This window comes from Phacochoerus africanus, chromosome 4, assembly GCF_016906955.1.
Source record: "Phacochoerus africanus isolate WHEZ1 chromosome 4, ROS_Pafr_v1, whole genome shotgun sequence".
In the NCBI taxonomy this organism is placed as follows: domain Eukaryota; kingdom Metazoa; phylum Chordata; class Mammalia; order Artiodactyla; family Suidae; genus Phacochoerus; species Phacochoerus africanus.
In genome coordinates this window covers 5,024,527-5,039,076 of record NC_062547.1, presented here as the reverse complement: position 1 = coordinate 5,039,076, position 14,550 = coordinate 5,024,527, and the positions used below count along the sequence as shown (strand labels likewise).

The window sequence follows — 14,550 nt, the reverse complement described above, 5'->3', positions numbered from 1 at the left end:
CGGGGCTTGGATGGGCTGCTACGCTCCAGCCTTCCGCATCCCAGCTCGCTCCTCGAGTGCCAAGGCGACTCTTAGGAACGGTTCCCCCACACTTACTCACCATGGCCCTGCCCCGGGGATGATTCTCGCCGCCGTACAGATGTAGCTTGTACTCTCCTCCAATATGGTTTCCACGCAGCAGCAGCTAAAGTGCGCTTTTAGACATAATGGATCCTTTTACCTGTGTTAGTCTTAAATAAAACTTTTTTTTTTTTAAAGTATGCTGCCAAGTCACTTCTCTTCATAAAACCATCCCTTGGTTTTTCACTGTGATTAGAATAGTATCTGAACTCTTGGAGGTCCCATTGTGGCACAGAGGAAAGGAAGCCGACTGGGAACCATGAGGTTGCAGGTTCGCTCCCTGGCATCGCTCAGTGGTTTAAGGATCCGGTGTTGCCGTGATCTGTGGTGTAGGTTGCAGACGCAGCTTGGATCTGGCGTGGCTGTGACTGTGGCATAGGCTAGCAGTTACAGCTCAGATTCGACACCTAGCCTGGGAACCTCCATATACCCTGGGTGTGGCCCTAAAAAGCAAAAATAAGGTCAGTTTCGCGGCGTTCCCTTTGTAGCTCAGCAGTTAAACGGACTAGTAGCCAGGAGGACTCAGGTTCAATCCCTGGCCTCACTTAGTGGGTTAAGGACCTGGTGAGCTGTGGTGTAGCTCGCATATGTGACTGGAACTGGTGTGGCTGTGGCTGTGGCTGTGGCCGGCAGCTACAGCTCCAGTTTGACCCCTAGCTTGGGAACTTCCACATGCTGTGGGTGCAACCCTAAAAAGACAAAAAAGTAAATAAAGTCAACTTCATATCACACAGCACTTACCAGAAATTTATTTTATTTTATTTTATTTTTGTTTTAGGGCTGTGCCTGTGGCATATGGAAGTTCCCAGCTAGGAATGGAATCAGAACCGCAGCTGCCAGGCTATACCACGGCCACAGCAACGCTGAATCCAGCTGCATCTGTGACCTACACCATAGGTTGCAGCAATACTGGATCCCTAACCCACTGAGGCAGGCCAGGGATATAACCCATATTCTCATGGATACTAGTCGGGTTCTTAACCTACCGAACCACAACGGGAACTCCAAAATTAGCTGATTTTACACTGTCTTATTACTGGGTCTGCCACACTCAGAACAGTATTTGGCACTAGTAGATCCTCAGTGGATATTTGCGGAAGACTGTGTGCTTTGCCCAACTCCCAAATGCATGCAAGTGGTAGAACTGGGATTTGAACCCAGGTCCACCAAGCTCTAGGGGCACTCATCCTCCTCCACCCACCCACCCCACTTCATCTTATGGCCTCACGTACAGAGTTGGGTCAGTCCTGCCTCTCAGTCTGCGAACATCATCGCAAGATCGCTCGAGTTATGTCCATTCACTTTCCCTCCTCTCCTCCACTGCCCTCTCCCTGCTCCTTTCCATCGGACCCCAGATCTGTGTGCTCAGCCGGCTTCCTTGGAGGCTTGCCTGGCCCTCTGTTCTGCATGGCGCTCACTGGCTCCCATGTGGATGTGCTTGCCATTTACAAACATGGCACCGTGTATAAAACTCATTCTGTTTGCATTTCTGCATTTTTACACTCAACACTAATATTTTCCACATGCGTCTCATTTCTGCTTCTCCTAGCTGCACGTGGCGTTCCGTGTTGAGCGTCTCACGTTTAGTTCCTGCCCCATGACGCACACTCAGCTCGGCCTCAGCGCCCCCATTGCATTCACCGCTGCCGTGAGCATCTTTACGGTCCCCTTAGGTCTGTGGAAAAATCTCTCTGGAATTAGGACTTCCAGGGCCCTTGACATCACCAGCTCCCATGAGTGGTCCCTCTAGTGGTTGTGCCAATTTGTACACCTACCACACGGGTTCTGATTTTCTCTAAGCATTTGGTGTTCCTGCTTTGTTAATGGCTTGCCAACCTGATGACTCTCGAGCTGTGCCTCATGTCCACCTGGGGTCTCTGACCACAGGAGACTATGAACAGGTCTTTCATGCACTCGTCAGCCACGGCGGCCCCTTTTCTGCGAACTGCCTATTCATAGCCTTTGTCTATTTCTCTCTATTGGGTTTCTACCTTGTCCCTGCTGATTCACACATCTGTACACATACATCTAAGTGGTTTTTTTGAATGGCCTCACCCGAGGCATATGGAAGTTTCTGGGCAAGGGATCGAAGCCACAGCGGCAGCCTGCCCACAGCTGCAACAACGCCGGATCCTTTAACCCACGGGACCAGGCCAGGAATGGAACCTGCTCCTCCACAGCACCCTAGCCACCACAGTTAGATTCTTAGCCCTCTGCCCCATAGCGGGAACTCCTGTACATGCTTAAGTTTTAACCTCTAGCTAGCTTTTCTTGTTGCACGTGTCTCCTTCCTGTCTTTGTCTCCTTACTTTGTCTAAGGTGCCCTTCATTGATTAATTAATTAATATTGGCCACACGTACGGCATATGGGGGTTCCCCGGCCAGGGATCAAACCCTCGCCACAGCAGCAACCCCAGCCACTGCAGTGACAATGCTGGATCCTTAACCCACTGCACCGCAAGAGAACCCCTGAGGAGTTCCTGTCGTGGCGCAGAGGAAATGAATCCGACTAGGAACCATGAGGCCTTGCTCAGTGGGTCAAGGATCTGGTGTTGCCGTGAGCCGTGGTGTAGGTCACAGATGTGGCTTGGATCCTGCATTGCTGTGGCTGTGGCGTGGCAGGCAGCTGCAGCTCTGATTCACCCCCTAACCTGGGAACCTCCGTATGCTGCAGGTATGGTCCTAAAAAGCAAAAAAGTTAAAAAAACAAGGGGACCTTAATTAAAGAAAAACTCTCATTTTTACTTAGTCAAATCCATCAGGTTTGTGCTCTCTGAGCCTTGTTTGAAGTGTTCCCTCATCCTGAGATTACAAAAATATTCTCCAACATCTTACTCTGTCAGTCTGATGGTTTCACTGTATAGAAGTGTCGTGACGAGACAGTTCACCGACTCTGGGCAGAACTGCCTGCTTCCTGCTCACTAGCTTCGGGGTCTTGGAAGGTCAGGCCTAGAGGAGGGGAATGAGGCATCCTCCTTGGGTGAAAAATGAAAGGGGACACCAAAAACTCAGGAAGCAAAATAAATAATATATATATATATTTTTAGATGATATTTTTAATTTGTCTTTTTTTTTTTTGGTCTTTTTCAGGGCCGCGCCTGCGGCATATGGAGGTTCCCAGGTTAGGGGTCGAATCACAGCGTAGCTGCCGGCCTACGCCACAACCACAGCAACGCAGGATCTGAGCTGCATCTGCGACCTACACCACAGCTCATGGCAATGTCAGATCCTTAGCCCACTGATCAAGGCCAGGGATCAAACCTGAAACCTCATGGTTCCTAGTCGGATTCGTTTCTGCTGCGCCACGACGGGAACTCCAAAATCAATAATATTTTAATGCTTTTCTTTTATTTTTTTTCCCCCCAAATCCATGGCATATGGAAGTTCCCCGGCCAAGGATTTTAATGCGTTATTATTAATATTATTATTTTTGGTCTTCATGGCATATGGAGGTTCCCAAGCTAGGGGTCAAATCAGAGCCATAGCCGAGGGCCTACACCACAGCCACAGCAACACCAGATCTGAGCCTCATTTGGAACCCACGCCGAAGCTCGCAGCCACGCTGGATCCTTTAATCCACTGAGCGAGACCAGGGGTCGAACCCGTATCCTCATGGATACTAGTCAGGTTCGTTACCACTGAGCCACAAAGAGAAGTCCAAAATGTCCCAATTTCAAATAAAAACAGGATTTGATCATGCATGACTCATTTCAAGTCCTGGCCTTGCCGTGAGCAAGTTATATGACTTCCTGGTGCCTGGTTCCTCATTTTTCAGATAGAGGTAATGACAGTTGTCCTCACGGCATTAATTTAGGATTAAGCAAGTCAGTGCAGGGTGAGAGGCATAACATGGTGCCTGGCCCATCTAAGCACTTGATCAATGTTAAGTATTATCACAATTCGTAAGATCCTTAAGCCTACGGGGTCTACCTTTGAATGTGGTGCGAAAAAGAAATCCAGATTTATTTCAGCGTAGAGTGAACCCGCTTCCTCTGAACTGTGGGGCCACTTTTATCACATATCAAGAGGGTTACTGGAAGTTCCCACCAGGGCTCAGGGGAAAACAAATCCGACTGGTATCCATGAGGACATGGGTCCTTCCCTGGCCTCGCTCAGTGGGTTAAGGATCTGGCATTGCTGTGAGCTGTGGTGGAGGTGGCAGACGTGGCTCGGATCCCGCCTTGCTGTGGCTGTGGTGTAGACTGGCAGCTGTAGCTCCAATTGGACCCCTAGCCTGGGAACGTCCATCTGCCACAAGTGCGGCCCTAAAAAGCAAAAACAAAAAACAAACAAACACAAACCAATATTGTTGTCAACATGTATATCTGTTTTAAGCTCTACCTTTGGTTCCTTTGGTCTACTTCACTAATTCTCAGCCAGTATCATGTGCTGTTTTTTTTGTTTTGTTTTGTTTTGTTTTGTTTTACTGTGGTTTGTGGTGTGGTTTCCCATGGCAGGGCAAGTCTGCTATTTTGGTCATCTTTTTCAAACTTGATCTAGCCTAGCTTCTCATGGACCTTTATTCTACAGAAATATTACAAAAATATACTTCAAAAATCTTCCCAGGAGTTCCCTGGTGGTGCAGCCAGTTAAGGATCATTGTTACAGCTGTGGCTCAGGTTCGGTCCCTAGCCCAGGAAATTTTACATGCCGCAGGCACAGCAAAAAAAAAAAGAAAAAGAAAAAAAAGAAAAGAAAAATCCTCCTAATTTTCTCTGGGGTTTCATTTAACTTCCAGATTAATTTCGGGATAAACTGCAGCTTTAAATATTAAACTGTTCTAGCTATTAACAAGGTCTGTCACTTCAGTGTATCTCTTATGTTCTTAAAAAGTTTTTTTCTATGGCGTTTCTGTTGTGGCCAGCAGAAATGAACCCAAGTGTCCATGAGGATGTGGGTTTGATCCCTGGCCTCGATGAGTGAGTTCAAGATCCAGCGTTGCCGTGGCTGTGGGGTAGGCTGGCAGCTGCGCTGGGATTTGACCCCCAGCTTAGGAACTTCCATAGGCCTCAGGCACGGCCCTAAAAAGAAAAAAAAAAATTTTTTTCTCCAAAAGTTGTGGGCTGTGTTTTCTATTTCCTAAATACTTTGAATTTTATTGTTCTTTTTTAAAATGTGTGTGTGGGCCACACCCACAGCACATGGAAGTTCCCAGGCCGGGGATTGAACACACCTCATCTCTACGTTGGGTTCTTAAATCTCTGAGCCACAGCAGGAACTCCTTATTGCTCTTTGGAGTGTCTCTTATTTTCTACTGCATTTTCGGGTGGGCTATGGATAGTGTTAAGAGTGTTATTGATTTGGGGTAGCTTAGCTTATACGCCTTTAATATTGCTGAACTCCGATTTGTTTTTTGTGTTTTTAACAAGTGGCCGCACCTGCAGCACATGGAAGTTCCCAGGCTAGGGGTCGAGCCACAGCCACGGTAGAAGCAACGCCGAGTAGTTATGTTCTGAGCCACACGGGAAGTCCTGATTTGTTAAAATTGTCTGTAGATTCTGCTGGATTTTCTATGCAGATACAGTGACTCGTTTCTTTTTCTTGGTTTAGTGCTTTGGCCGGGACTTCTAATACTTTGCGAAAGAGCACCATTCATAGAGACCCCTCCTTATTTCGTTCCTGCTCTTGAAGGGAATGGGAATGCTTCTTCTATCGCACTGAATTGCAGATGGCTTTTGTCAACCTGGGAATCTTCCTCTTTTTTCCTAACTGTGAGTTTTGAATAGTTTTGAATAGTCACCCACACAAGCTTTGTCAAATGCTTTTTCTGCATATTTTGAGATGATCATACGAGTTTTCTCCTTTAGTTCGCTGAAATGATGAATCACAGTACTGGAGGTTTCTAATGTTAAACCATTCTTATGTTCTTGGAATGAGTCCTACTTGATTTGGGGATTTTTTTTTTTTTTTTTGAAAAAAAATTGAATTTTTTGTGGTAAAATACATATAACATAAAATTTACTATCAAACTTTTTTTTTTTTTTTTTTAGGGCACACCCACAGCATACGGACGTTCCCGGGCTAGGGGTTGAATTGGAACTCTAGTTGCAGGCCTGTGCTGAAGCCACAGCAATGCCTGATCCGGGCCGAGTCTCTAGCCTACAACACAGATCATGGCAACGCTGGATCCTTAACCCACTGGGGTTGGGTTCCATACCCCTGAGCCACGGCAGGAACTCCTATCTTGAACATTTTGAAGCGCGTAGTTCCGTCGCGCCCGCTATGTTCACAGCGTTGTACAGCCGGTCTCCAGGACTTCTTTGTATTCCAAGACAAAACTTGGTATTTCCCTCCCTCCTCTCACTCTACAACTTTGTCTATGAACTCGACTACTCTAAGTTCCTCGTATAAATGGAATCACGTAGCATGTGTCTTTTTGCAAATGACATTCACTTAGCATATGGACACATTTTTATATATACCAGTGGATTCAATCAGCTTAACATTCCTCTAGGGTTTTTCAAACCTATATGAGCAAAATGAGTGTATGCTTTTCTTGGTTTATGGTATCCTTATCTGGTTCAGGAAATAAAATGAAACTAGCCTCATAAAACTTGTTGGTTGGCGTTCTCTCTTTTTCCATTTTCCAGGACAATCTGTGTAAGATACAAACTACTTGTTGCTTCAGATTTGGCAGAACTTGCCTGTAGAACTTCCTGTGTGGGCAAAAAACAAAAGCAAAAAACAAACAAAGCATGTTTCCCTTTCACCCCAGATGTTCTGCCTCTCCCAGGGGACTTCTTGTGGGAAACGAACCACTATAAATATCTGAGGCCCTTAGCATGCTGGTCAAAGGGGACGGACAGTGACTTTTCATGGTTATGAGGATGGGATGAAGACAGGCCCTAAAACAGTCCCTTTATTTGGTTACCTAAACTTCAAAAGTGGGAAAAGAGGCGTTCCCGTCATGGCGCAGCAGAAGTGAATCTGACCGGCATCCATGAGGATGAAGGTTTGATCCCTGGCCTTGCTCAGTGGGATAAGGATCCGGCGTTGCCGCAAGCTGTGGTGTAGGTTGCAGACACGGCTCAGATCTGGCATTGCTGTGGCTGTGTAGGCCGGCAGCTACAGTTCCGATTCGACCCTAGCCTGGGAACCTCCATATGCCTCTGGTGTGGCCCTAAAAAGATTTTTTAAAAAAGGGGAGGGGAGAAGATTCTTATTGTAGCCATTCTTCACAGCCAATCACCAGAGCCAGAGAGAAGACAGAACCAGAGAGAAAAATGCTGTCTTAGCCCCCGCAGTACCTCATTTCTATCATTCATGTACTTTCTGATATTCACCAGGCACCTACTATGTGTCAGACACCTACTATGTGAGGACACACCCACCCCAGACCCCTCAAGGAGCTGTCAGTCTCTTGGGGGAGCATGGGAGTGATTCTCACAGGGCTACTGAAACCCTCCTTCCCCCTCCTTCTTATGCCTACTTTGTTTATTTTAGGGCGCCCCCCCCCCATAAGGAAGTTCCCAGGCTAGGGTGTCAAAAGAGAGCTGCAGCTGCAGGCCCACCCACAACCGCCACCAAATCCCAGCTGGGTCTGCGATCTACACGGCATCTTGCAGCAACACCAGATCCTGAACCCATAGAGCGTGGCCGGGGACCGAACCCACATCATGGATACTAGGCGGGTTCCTTACCGTTGAGCCACAACTGGGAACGCCTATCCACTTCTTTTTTCAAAGAGGAACATCCAGGACTCAAAAGTCACGACTATGGTGCTAGATATGCTCAAAGAAAGGAAAGCCTAGAGAGGAATACCCGAAAATAGTAGTTTTAGGGGGTGGCGTTACGGTCGAGGTCCCCTCGCCCCATTCCAGCTCCCTAATGCTCTTATACTTCTACTACTTTAAATGGAGTGGCTCACGGCCACGTGGGAGGGCCCTCTGGAAATCAGTTCAATGACACAATTGCTAGGGACGCCCCCGCCCCGCGGGGCGGACTCCAACCCCGCCTTTCTGACAGGCCCGGGCCCTCCCCTTGGACCGCCTTAGGCCCCGCCCCCAATTGGACCCGCGCGCTCAGCGCCGCACAGAGAACCAATCACCATCCGCCTCCACGTTCGGGCCCTTTTTGGCGTCTGCCCTCAGCCAAAATGGCGCCAGCTCGGAAGTTGCCGAAGTGCTAGAAGTTGCCGAAGCAGGTCCGGAAGCTGCCGAGCGAATCCGGAAGTTGCCGAAAGAGAGCAGCGGGGAAGGAGGATGGCGGATATCATCGCAAGACTCCGGGAGGACGGGATCCAAAAGCGTGTGATACAGGAGGGCCGAGGAGAGCTCCCTGACTTTCAGGATGGAACCAAGGTTCGGGTCTTCCCTTCTCCCCTCAATCCGACCGCGGCGCGCTGCGCATGCGAGGCGGGAGGAGGCCTTAGGCGAGAGATTGCGCATGCCCAGATAGCAGTGGTCGGTGACCCTACCGCGCACATGCCGAGCTCGACGCTGGTTGGTCTAGATTTAAGTAGAGGGTGAGTTCGGATGTGCTTCTGCCCCGCCCCCTGGCTTCGCTGTGTACCGCATTGGTCCGGGAGGCCGTCCGTCATCGCAAACTGGTTGTAGGAGGTGGGGGGGTTGACCTCGTTGATTGCGCAGACCCAGAGCTGGATAAGACCCTAAACAGGAAACCCAGGCTCTGGGAGGGGCCCCTGGGTTGCAAGGCTCAAGATCTTTTATAGATGGAAGGCCCTTCTGAAAACACAGACCAGCTCCCATTGCTTAGATGGGAAAACTGAGGCCCTGGGGCGCACAAACCCAGAGAACAGGCCCAGAGGTCAGGTCTGCCAAATCAGAAGCCTTTGGGCAGCTTTCCACCTGCTCTACCTGTCATCGCTAGGGACAGATAAGGGCTGGGAAGTAAAGAACCTCCTAGCTTCCTCCTTGGTACATCCAGGGCCCCGGCTTCAGCCTCTCCAGCCCCTTCCCTCAAACAATGTACATCTCCAGGCTTCCTTGCTTCTGGTCATGCAGTTCCCTCCTCCTGGAGGGCCTTTCTCCGATGCCACTTGTCTGTAGAGCAGGGAGCTTCCTGGGGGCAGCCCTGTGCCCAGCAGAGCCGTCACACAGGACATGAATATTGAGCAAATGCGTAATGATGCCAGCCCCCAAAATAACTGAAGTGGCATACCTCGTTGATGACTAGAACAGTTTAACATTTAAAAAATACTGGGGACACCAAAAGTAAGAGCTGCCATCAATGAGGGCATGTTCCCTGGGCAGAGCTATGCTCGGATCGGGCAGGTAAAGATCCCAGCCTGTCCCCATATGAGTGCTCCGAGGGCAGAGCTGCGTAGCTCTAGTGATCAGTGATGCTAAGAAGGGCCTTCCTGAGTGGAGAGAAGGGATGTGGATGTGGGCGGATTCCCCCACCAGCTGGGGGCTTTGGGGCTTGAAAGAGGTCCTGGCAAGGGAGCCACTGGAGGGAACAGACACCACATGGAGAGAACACTGTAAAAATAGCGAAGCCCTACCACCAATGACACCAAAGAAAAGGGCTGGGTAAACCAAGGAACCCACCCCCTGTGTTGATGGAGGGCTCACATGAGCACCAGGCTAAATGCTTGACAAGTTTATTTTCTTTCATTCTCACAGTGTAGGGTAGGTGCTATTGTTGACTGCGTTTTACTGATGCGGAAATGGGGTTCAGAGGAGTGGCATGGCGTGGCGGTGAAGAGCGTGGGCGCCTCTAACCATATCCTGTCGAGGCTTCGGTTTTTGTCTTTTTTTTTCCTGCTGTGCCCAAGGCATGGGGGAGGTTCCCAGGCCAGAGATCAAACCCACTCCACAGCAGTGACAACGCTGGCTCCTTAACCCTCGGAGCCACAAGGGAACTCTGAGGGTTCAGTCTTTAGACCTCTCTTCACTCACCCTGAGATAATTTCATCCAGGCTCCTGTCTTTAAAAAAAACTCTCCATGCCTGGACCACTCCCCATGGTATATCTCTAGCCTTACTGCTCCCTTGAACTTGATTATCCAGTTCCCTGCTTACCACCTCCACCTGGATGTCTCGTTGGCAACTCAGACTCAACCTGCTCCCCCATCTCAGTTAAGGGCACCTCCAACCTTCTGGGTGCTCAGGCCAAAGACCTCCCAGTGTCCATGGCAACCTCCATCCTCTCACATCCCACAGCGGATGCTCGGGGTGCGTACCCACAGTCTGACCCCTCCTCACATTACAGCTCTGGTCCAGACCGTCGTCTCTCCCCTGGGTTATTGCAGGACCCTCCTAACTCACCTTCCTGCTTCTGTCCTCCCTCCTCTCCAGCCTGTTCTCACTGCAGTAGCAGCAGAACCCACGGCAGCGAGTGTCCCTCTGCTGGGTCCAGCCCCCAACCTGGGCACCTCCCCTCTCAAAGTCCTCACCCAGCCTGCAGGCCCTGTGGGGGGCCCTCCCTACCCACCAGTGAGCCCGAAATGCATCACCCCACCTCCTCGATCACTCTGCTTCTGCTACCTTGCCCTCCCGCTTCCTGAACAGCCCGCACACCACCCCTCTGTAGGGCTCTGGCACCCCACTCCAGCTCACCCTGCCTCACCCCACTGCATTTTCTTTTTTTTCTTCTTTTTTTTGGGGGTGTCCCCGTGGCATATGGAGCTTCCCAGGTTAGGAGCCAAATTGGAGCTACAGTTGCCGGCCTACACCACAGCCGCAGCAACGCCGGATCCTTAACCCACTGAGCGAGGCCAGGGATCGAACCCGCAACCTCATGGATTCATTTCCGCTGCGCCATGACGGGAACTCCTGCCTTTTGTTCTCTGGCCCACAGCACTTAGCTCCACCTCATGAGGCGTGTTTTGCTTGTGGACCCTCTCTTTCCTGTAGAAGTTCCGTGTGACCCCATGGGGGCGGGCAGTATTGTCTGTTTTGTTCATGGCTGGGCCTAGCACAGAGCTCAGGCCCGTAGCAGGTGCTCAGTGAATATTTGTTGAAAGAACGATTGGAGCCAGGCTTTTTGGCTCCCAGCCCGGCCCGTCCACCCGCTTCCTTCTCTGCAACAGGATCCTCACCTGGGTGGCAAAGCCCCGTGTGAGGTCGGGTGGTGACCCCTGTCGCCTGTGGCACCCGCAGGCTGTGAGCTGCGCTTGTCCTTGGGTGGGGGGGACGGCTGTGCCCTTGCCTGATCCCACATGCGACCTGCAGGCCACGTTCCATTACCGGACTCTGCGCAGTGACGAGGAGGGCGCTGTGCTGGACGACAGCCGGCTGCGCGGCAAGCCCATGGAGCTCATCATGGGCAAGAAGTTCAAGCTGCCCGTGTGGGAGACCATCGTGTGCACCATGCGGGAGGGGGAGATCGCCCAGTTCCGCTGCGATGTCAAGGTACCTGAGCTCCCGCGCTCGGCGGCGGGCTGCCCGACGGCGCCCCACCCCCCATCCCAGGGCCTTTGCCCTGGCCAGGCCACCCCTGACCCCCTCCAGGGCCCCACAGTACCAGGACACAGGCACCCCGGCCCCTATTCTGTCTTTTCCTCCCCATTAGCCAGGCTGCAGCTGGGACCGGTTCTCAAATGCCGTGACCCTTCTAGCTCCTCCTTGCTTTAAACCCCTCTGGCTCCTGGTCGCTGGCCAGCTACCACGGAAGCGATAGATGCCCACACGGCCCTGCAGGGTCTGGCCCCTGCCCATCTCTCCCTCCCATCCACCTCCCTGTGTTTCTATCTTCTTCTTGACCAAGATCCTCCCTCCTGCTTCAAACTGAGTTCCAGGGTCACCACCTCCAGGAAGCCTTCCCTGACTACTGGTAGTTGACTCGAACCCCTCTGCTGGGTCCTCCAGCCCCTCGTGCTCTGCATGGCCAGGATCTGGTCCTCTGTCTGCGTCTAAGCTACTTGAGGTCAGCGATTGGGCCTGGTTACCTTAGCTTCAAGATGCCCAGTGTGGGCCAAGACTCAGGGCATGGCTGCTGGCTGGAGGCACGGTAGCTGAGCATTCTGGCGCGTGCAGACAACAGGCTCGGTGAGAGGAGCTGGTTAGACTGGGCTGGGGGTAGCCTGGCTCCTGCCGTCCCAGTGGATGTTCCCTATGCCTGAGGGTCTCCACCGAGGGTTTGGACCTTGCTGTCCTGAACCCAGCTCTGAGATGGACCCTGAAAAGGGGGTGGGGTGGGGCAGGAGAGACAGAGGCCGGGAACAGAATGCGGAGGGACCCTCAGTGCTCCAGGAGAAGGAGGGGAGGAAGAGGTAAGAATTCCACTGGGCCTGGAAGGACAGGGGAGCTGGGGACAGTGGGAGTGTGTGTTTGTGGGGAGTTGGAGGGGCAGGTGCTTGGCTCAGTTTGGTGGCCAAGAAGTGTGGCGGGACCTGAGACCTGCACTGGGGTAGAGGTGGCAGGCTGAGGAGTCCTTTGTTGGATAGTGAGGGGGCAGGGCGCCGGGCCTCTTGGGCCCATCTGTAGCCAGTCCACGGTGACAGAGCCCCTGGTGCCCACTCACCCTTCTGCAGCATGTGGTCCTGTATCCGCTGGTGGCCAAGAGTCTGCGGAACATCGCCGCGGGCAAGGACCCCCTGGAGGGCCAGCGGCACTGCTGCGGCATCGCGCAGATGCACGAGCACGGTTCCCTGGGCCACGCCGACCTGGATGCTCTGCAGCAGAAGCCCCAGCCTCTCATCTTCGACATCGAGATGCTAAAGGTGAGAGGCCCCTCGCCAGACCCCCTCACGGCCCAGCTTCAGGGGGTGCTGCCGGCCCACAGTGGGTAGGCTCAGGGCCAGTTGGGGGATTGGGGCAGGGCAGGGACAGGGACACCTGGCAGTCCCCTTGGGTGTCCCCCCCCGGGGCCCCTCCCCCACCTTCAGGCCTCTGCGAGGGCGGGGATCCCCATCATCTCGTTTCTAGAACCTGGCACAATGCTGGGCACATAGGAGATGCCACATAAATGTTTATTGAATGGTCAGTGAGTGAGCAAGCGATCCTGCCTCCGGTATCCAGGGTCCCGGACGCGGTCAGCCCCGCGGCTGGCCCCGGGCCCTGACCTGGCCTCCGCCCTGGCAGGTGGAGAACCCTGGCACGTACCAGCAGGACCCGTGGGCCATGACGGACGAGGAGAAGGTAAAGGCAGTGCCAGTCATCCACCAGGAGGGCAACCGGTTGTACCGCGAGGGCCATGTGAAGGAGGCCGCCGCCAAGTACTACGACGCCATCGCCTGCCTCAAGAACCTTCAAATGAAGGTGCTGCCTGAGGCTGTAGTGGGTGAGTGGAGGGGGTGAGGGAGCCCAGGTTTCAGCATCCTTTGCCGTCTTCCTGCCCCCATACCCCCAGGAACAGCCTGGGTCCCCTGACTGGATTCAGCTGGATCAGCAGATCACGCCACTGCTGCTCAACTACTGTCAGTGTAAGCTGGTGGCCGAAGAATATTATGAAGTGCTGGACCACTGCTCCTCCATCCTCAATAAGTATGATGGTGAGTGCTGGGCCCTGGGGCGCCAGGGCGGGCAGGGGAGTGGCCTGCTCTGTCACCACAGGGACTGGGGCCCAGAACCGAGCCTTTAATGTCCGCCCCCATTCTGAACTCCCATGGAGCAGGCAGGGCCGTGGGCCCTGCGGTGCCCGCGAGGTATGCGTGGCATCACGGGGTGGGGATGGCATCCTCAGGTCGGGAGGGCTCCGTCCCATCATGGGCCCTTGGTGCCAGAAGCAGCTGGCTGGTCCCCCCCTCATGCCCTTGTGGGCCTCCTGCCCACTGGTACCCCCCGCAGACAACGTCAAGGCCTACTTCAAGCGGGGCAAGGCCCACGCAGCAGTGTGGAATGCCCAGGAGGCCCAGGCTGACTTTGCCAAGGTGCTGGAGCTGGACCCGGCCCTGGCGCCCATCGTGAGTCGCGAGCTGCGGGCTCTTGAGGCGCGGATCCGGCAGAAGGACGAGGAGGACAAGGCCCGCTTCCGGGGCATCTTCTCCCACTGACAGGGCCCTGCCGGCCCAGCCCCCCTGCCCAGCCCACTGCTGCTGCCACCAGCCCACCTGCTCCCACTCTGTCATGCTTCTCTGTATATAAAGGCCTTATTTATCTCTCTCTGGGCCTGCCTGCTTATCCACTGGGAGAGCTGGGGTCATCACCTCTCATTTCATGGTACTTGGGTGGTTTGGGGAGGCAGAGCATTGGGGTTCTAATCCCAGCTCCCCATTCACCAGCTCTGAGACCTCTTTGGGTCTCAGTGTCCCTGACAGAGAAATGCAGGTGGTCTCTGTCATAGAGGAAGTTTCTTGCTGGCCAGGGTTGAGGTGCCAGGACGCTTTCAGTCCTAAGAGGACAGAGCAAGCACAGGTCAGGAGGCTTAGTGCCTGGGTGAGGGGGCCTCCCAGTGCAGCCCTACCCCTTCAGATCTCATGGTCCCCTGGCCTCAGCTAATGTGGGCAGAGGTTTCAGTGAGAAGCCAGGTCTGGGCCCCTGCAATCTGAAAGGCTGGCCCAGGGAGAAGGCAGGGTATGGTGGGGTGG

General features: G+C 53.1%; 1 protein-coding gene and 1 long non-coding RNA gene across 4 annotated transcripts; one reads left to right on the top strand and one right to left on the bottom strand.

Annotated features, from left to right (window-relative positions):
• Positions 1–6,167: 6,167 nt before the first annotated feature.
• Positions 6,168–8,272, bottom strand: LOC125124872 (uncharacterized). Its single transcript, XR_007134331.1, has 3 exons — positions 8,168–8,272; positions 7,761–7,867; positions 6,168–6,776 (listed from the first exon to the last, which is right to left on the bottom strand). It is a non-coding gene; the product is annotated as an uncharacterized LOC125124872 (long non-coding RNA).
• On the top strand, positions 8,187–14,125 carry AIP (aryl hydrocarbon receptor interacting protein). Of its 3 annotated transcripts, none has more exons than XM_047775108.1 (6): positions 8,187–8,420; positions 11,255–11,434; positions 12,556–12,744; positions 13,106–13,282; positions 13,374–13,507; positions 13,811–13,883. In XM_047775108.1, the coding sequence occupies exons 1-6, from the start codon at positions 8,322–8,324 to the stop codon at positions 13,881–13,883; spliced, it is 852 nt and encodes a 283-aa protein (XP_047631064.1). In that variant the 5' UTR covers positions 8,187–8,321. The 3 variants fall into 3 exon arrangements, with proteins under 3 accessions (XP_047631064.1, XP_047631062.1, XP_047631063.1); XM_047775106.1 differs by having other exon boundaries at positions 8,188–8,420; positions 13,374–13,515; positions 13,811–14,125; XM_047775107.1 differs by lacking the exon at positions 8,187–8,420 and adding an exon at positions 8,442–8,584 and having other exon boundaries at positions 13,374–13,515; positions 13,811–14,125.
• The last annotated feature ends 425 nt before the right edge of the window (positions 14,126–14,550 follow it).

What these genes read in the sequence shown, in the direction of transcription:
- AIP (XM_047775106.1), top strand. Translation starts at nt 8,322, where the DNA reads ATGGCGGATATCATCGCAAGACTCCGGGAGGACGGGATCCAAAAGCGT. An exon ending in AGTTCCGCTGCGATGTCAAG is followed by an intron (nt 11,435 to 12,555) that starts GTACCTGAGCTC and finishes ACCCTTCTGCAG; the next exon opens with CATGTGGTCCTGTATCCGCT. An exon ending in TCAAGAACCTTCAAATGAAG is followed by an intron (nt 13,283 to 13,373) that starts GTGCTGCCTGAG and finishes CCATACCCCCAG; the next exon opens with GAACAGCCTGGGTCCCCTGA.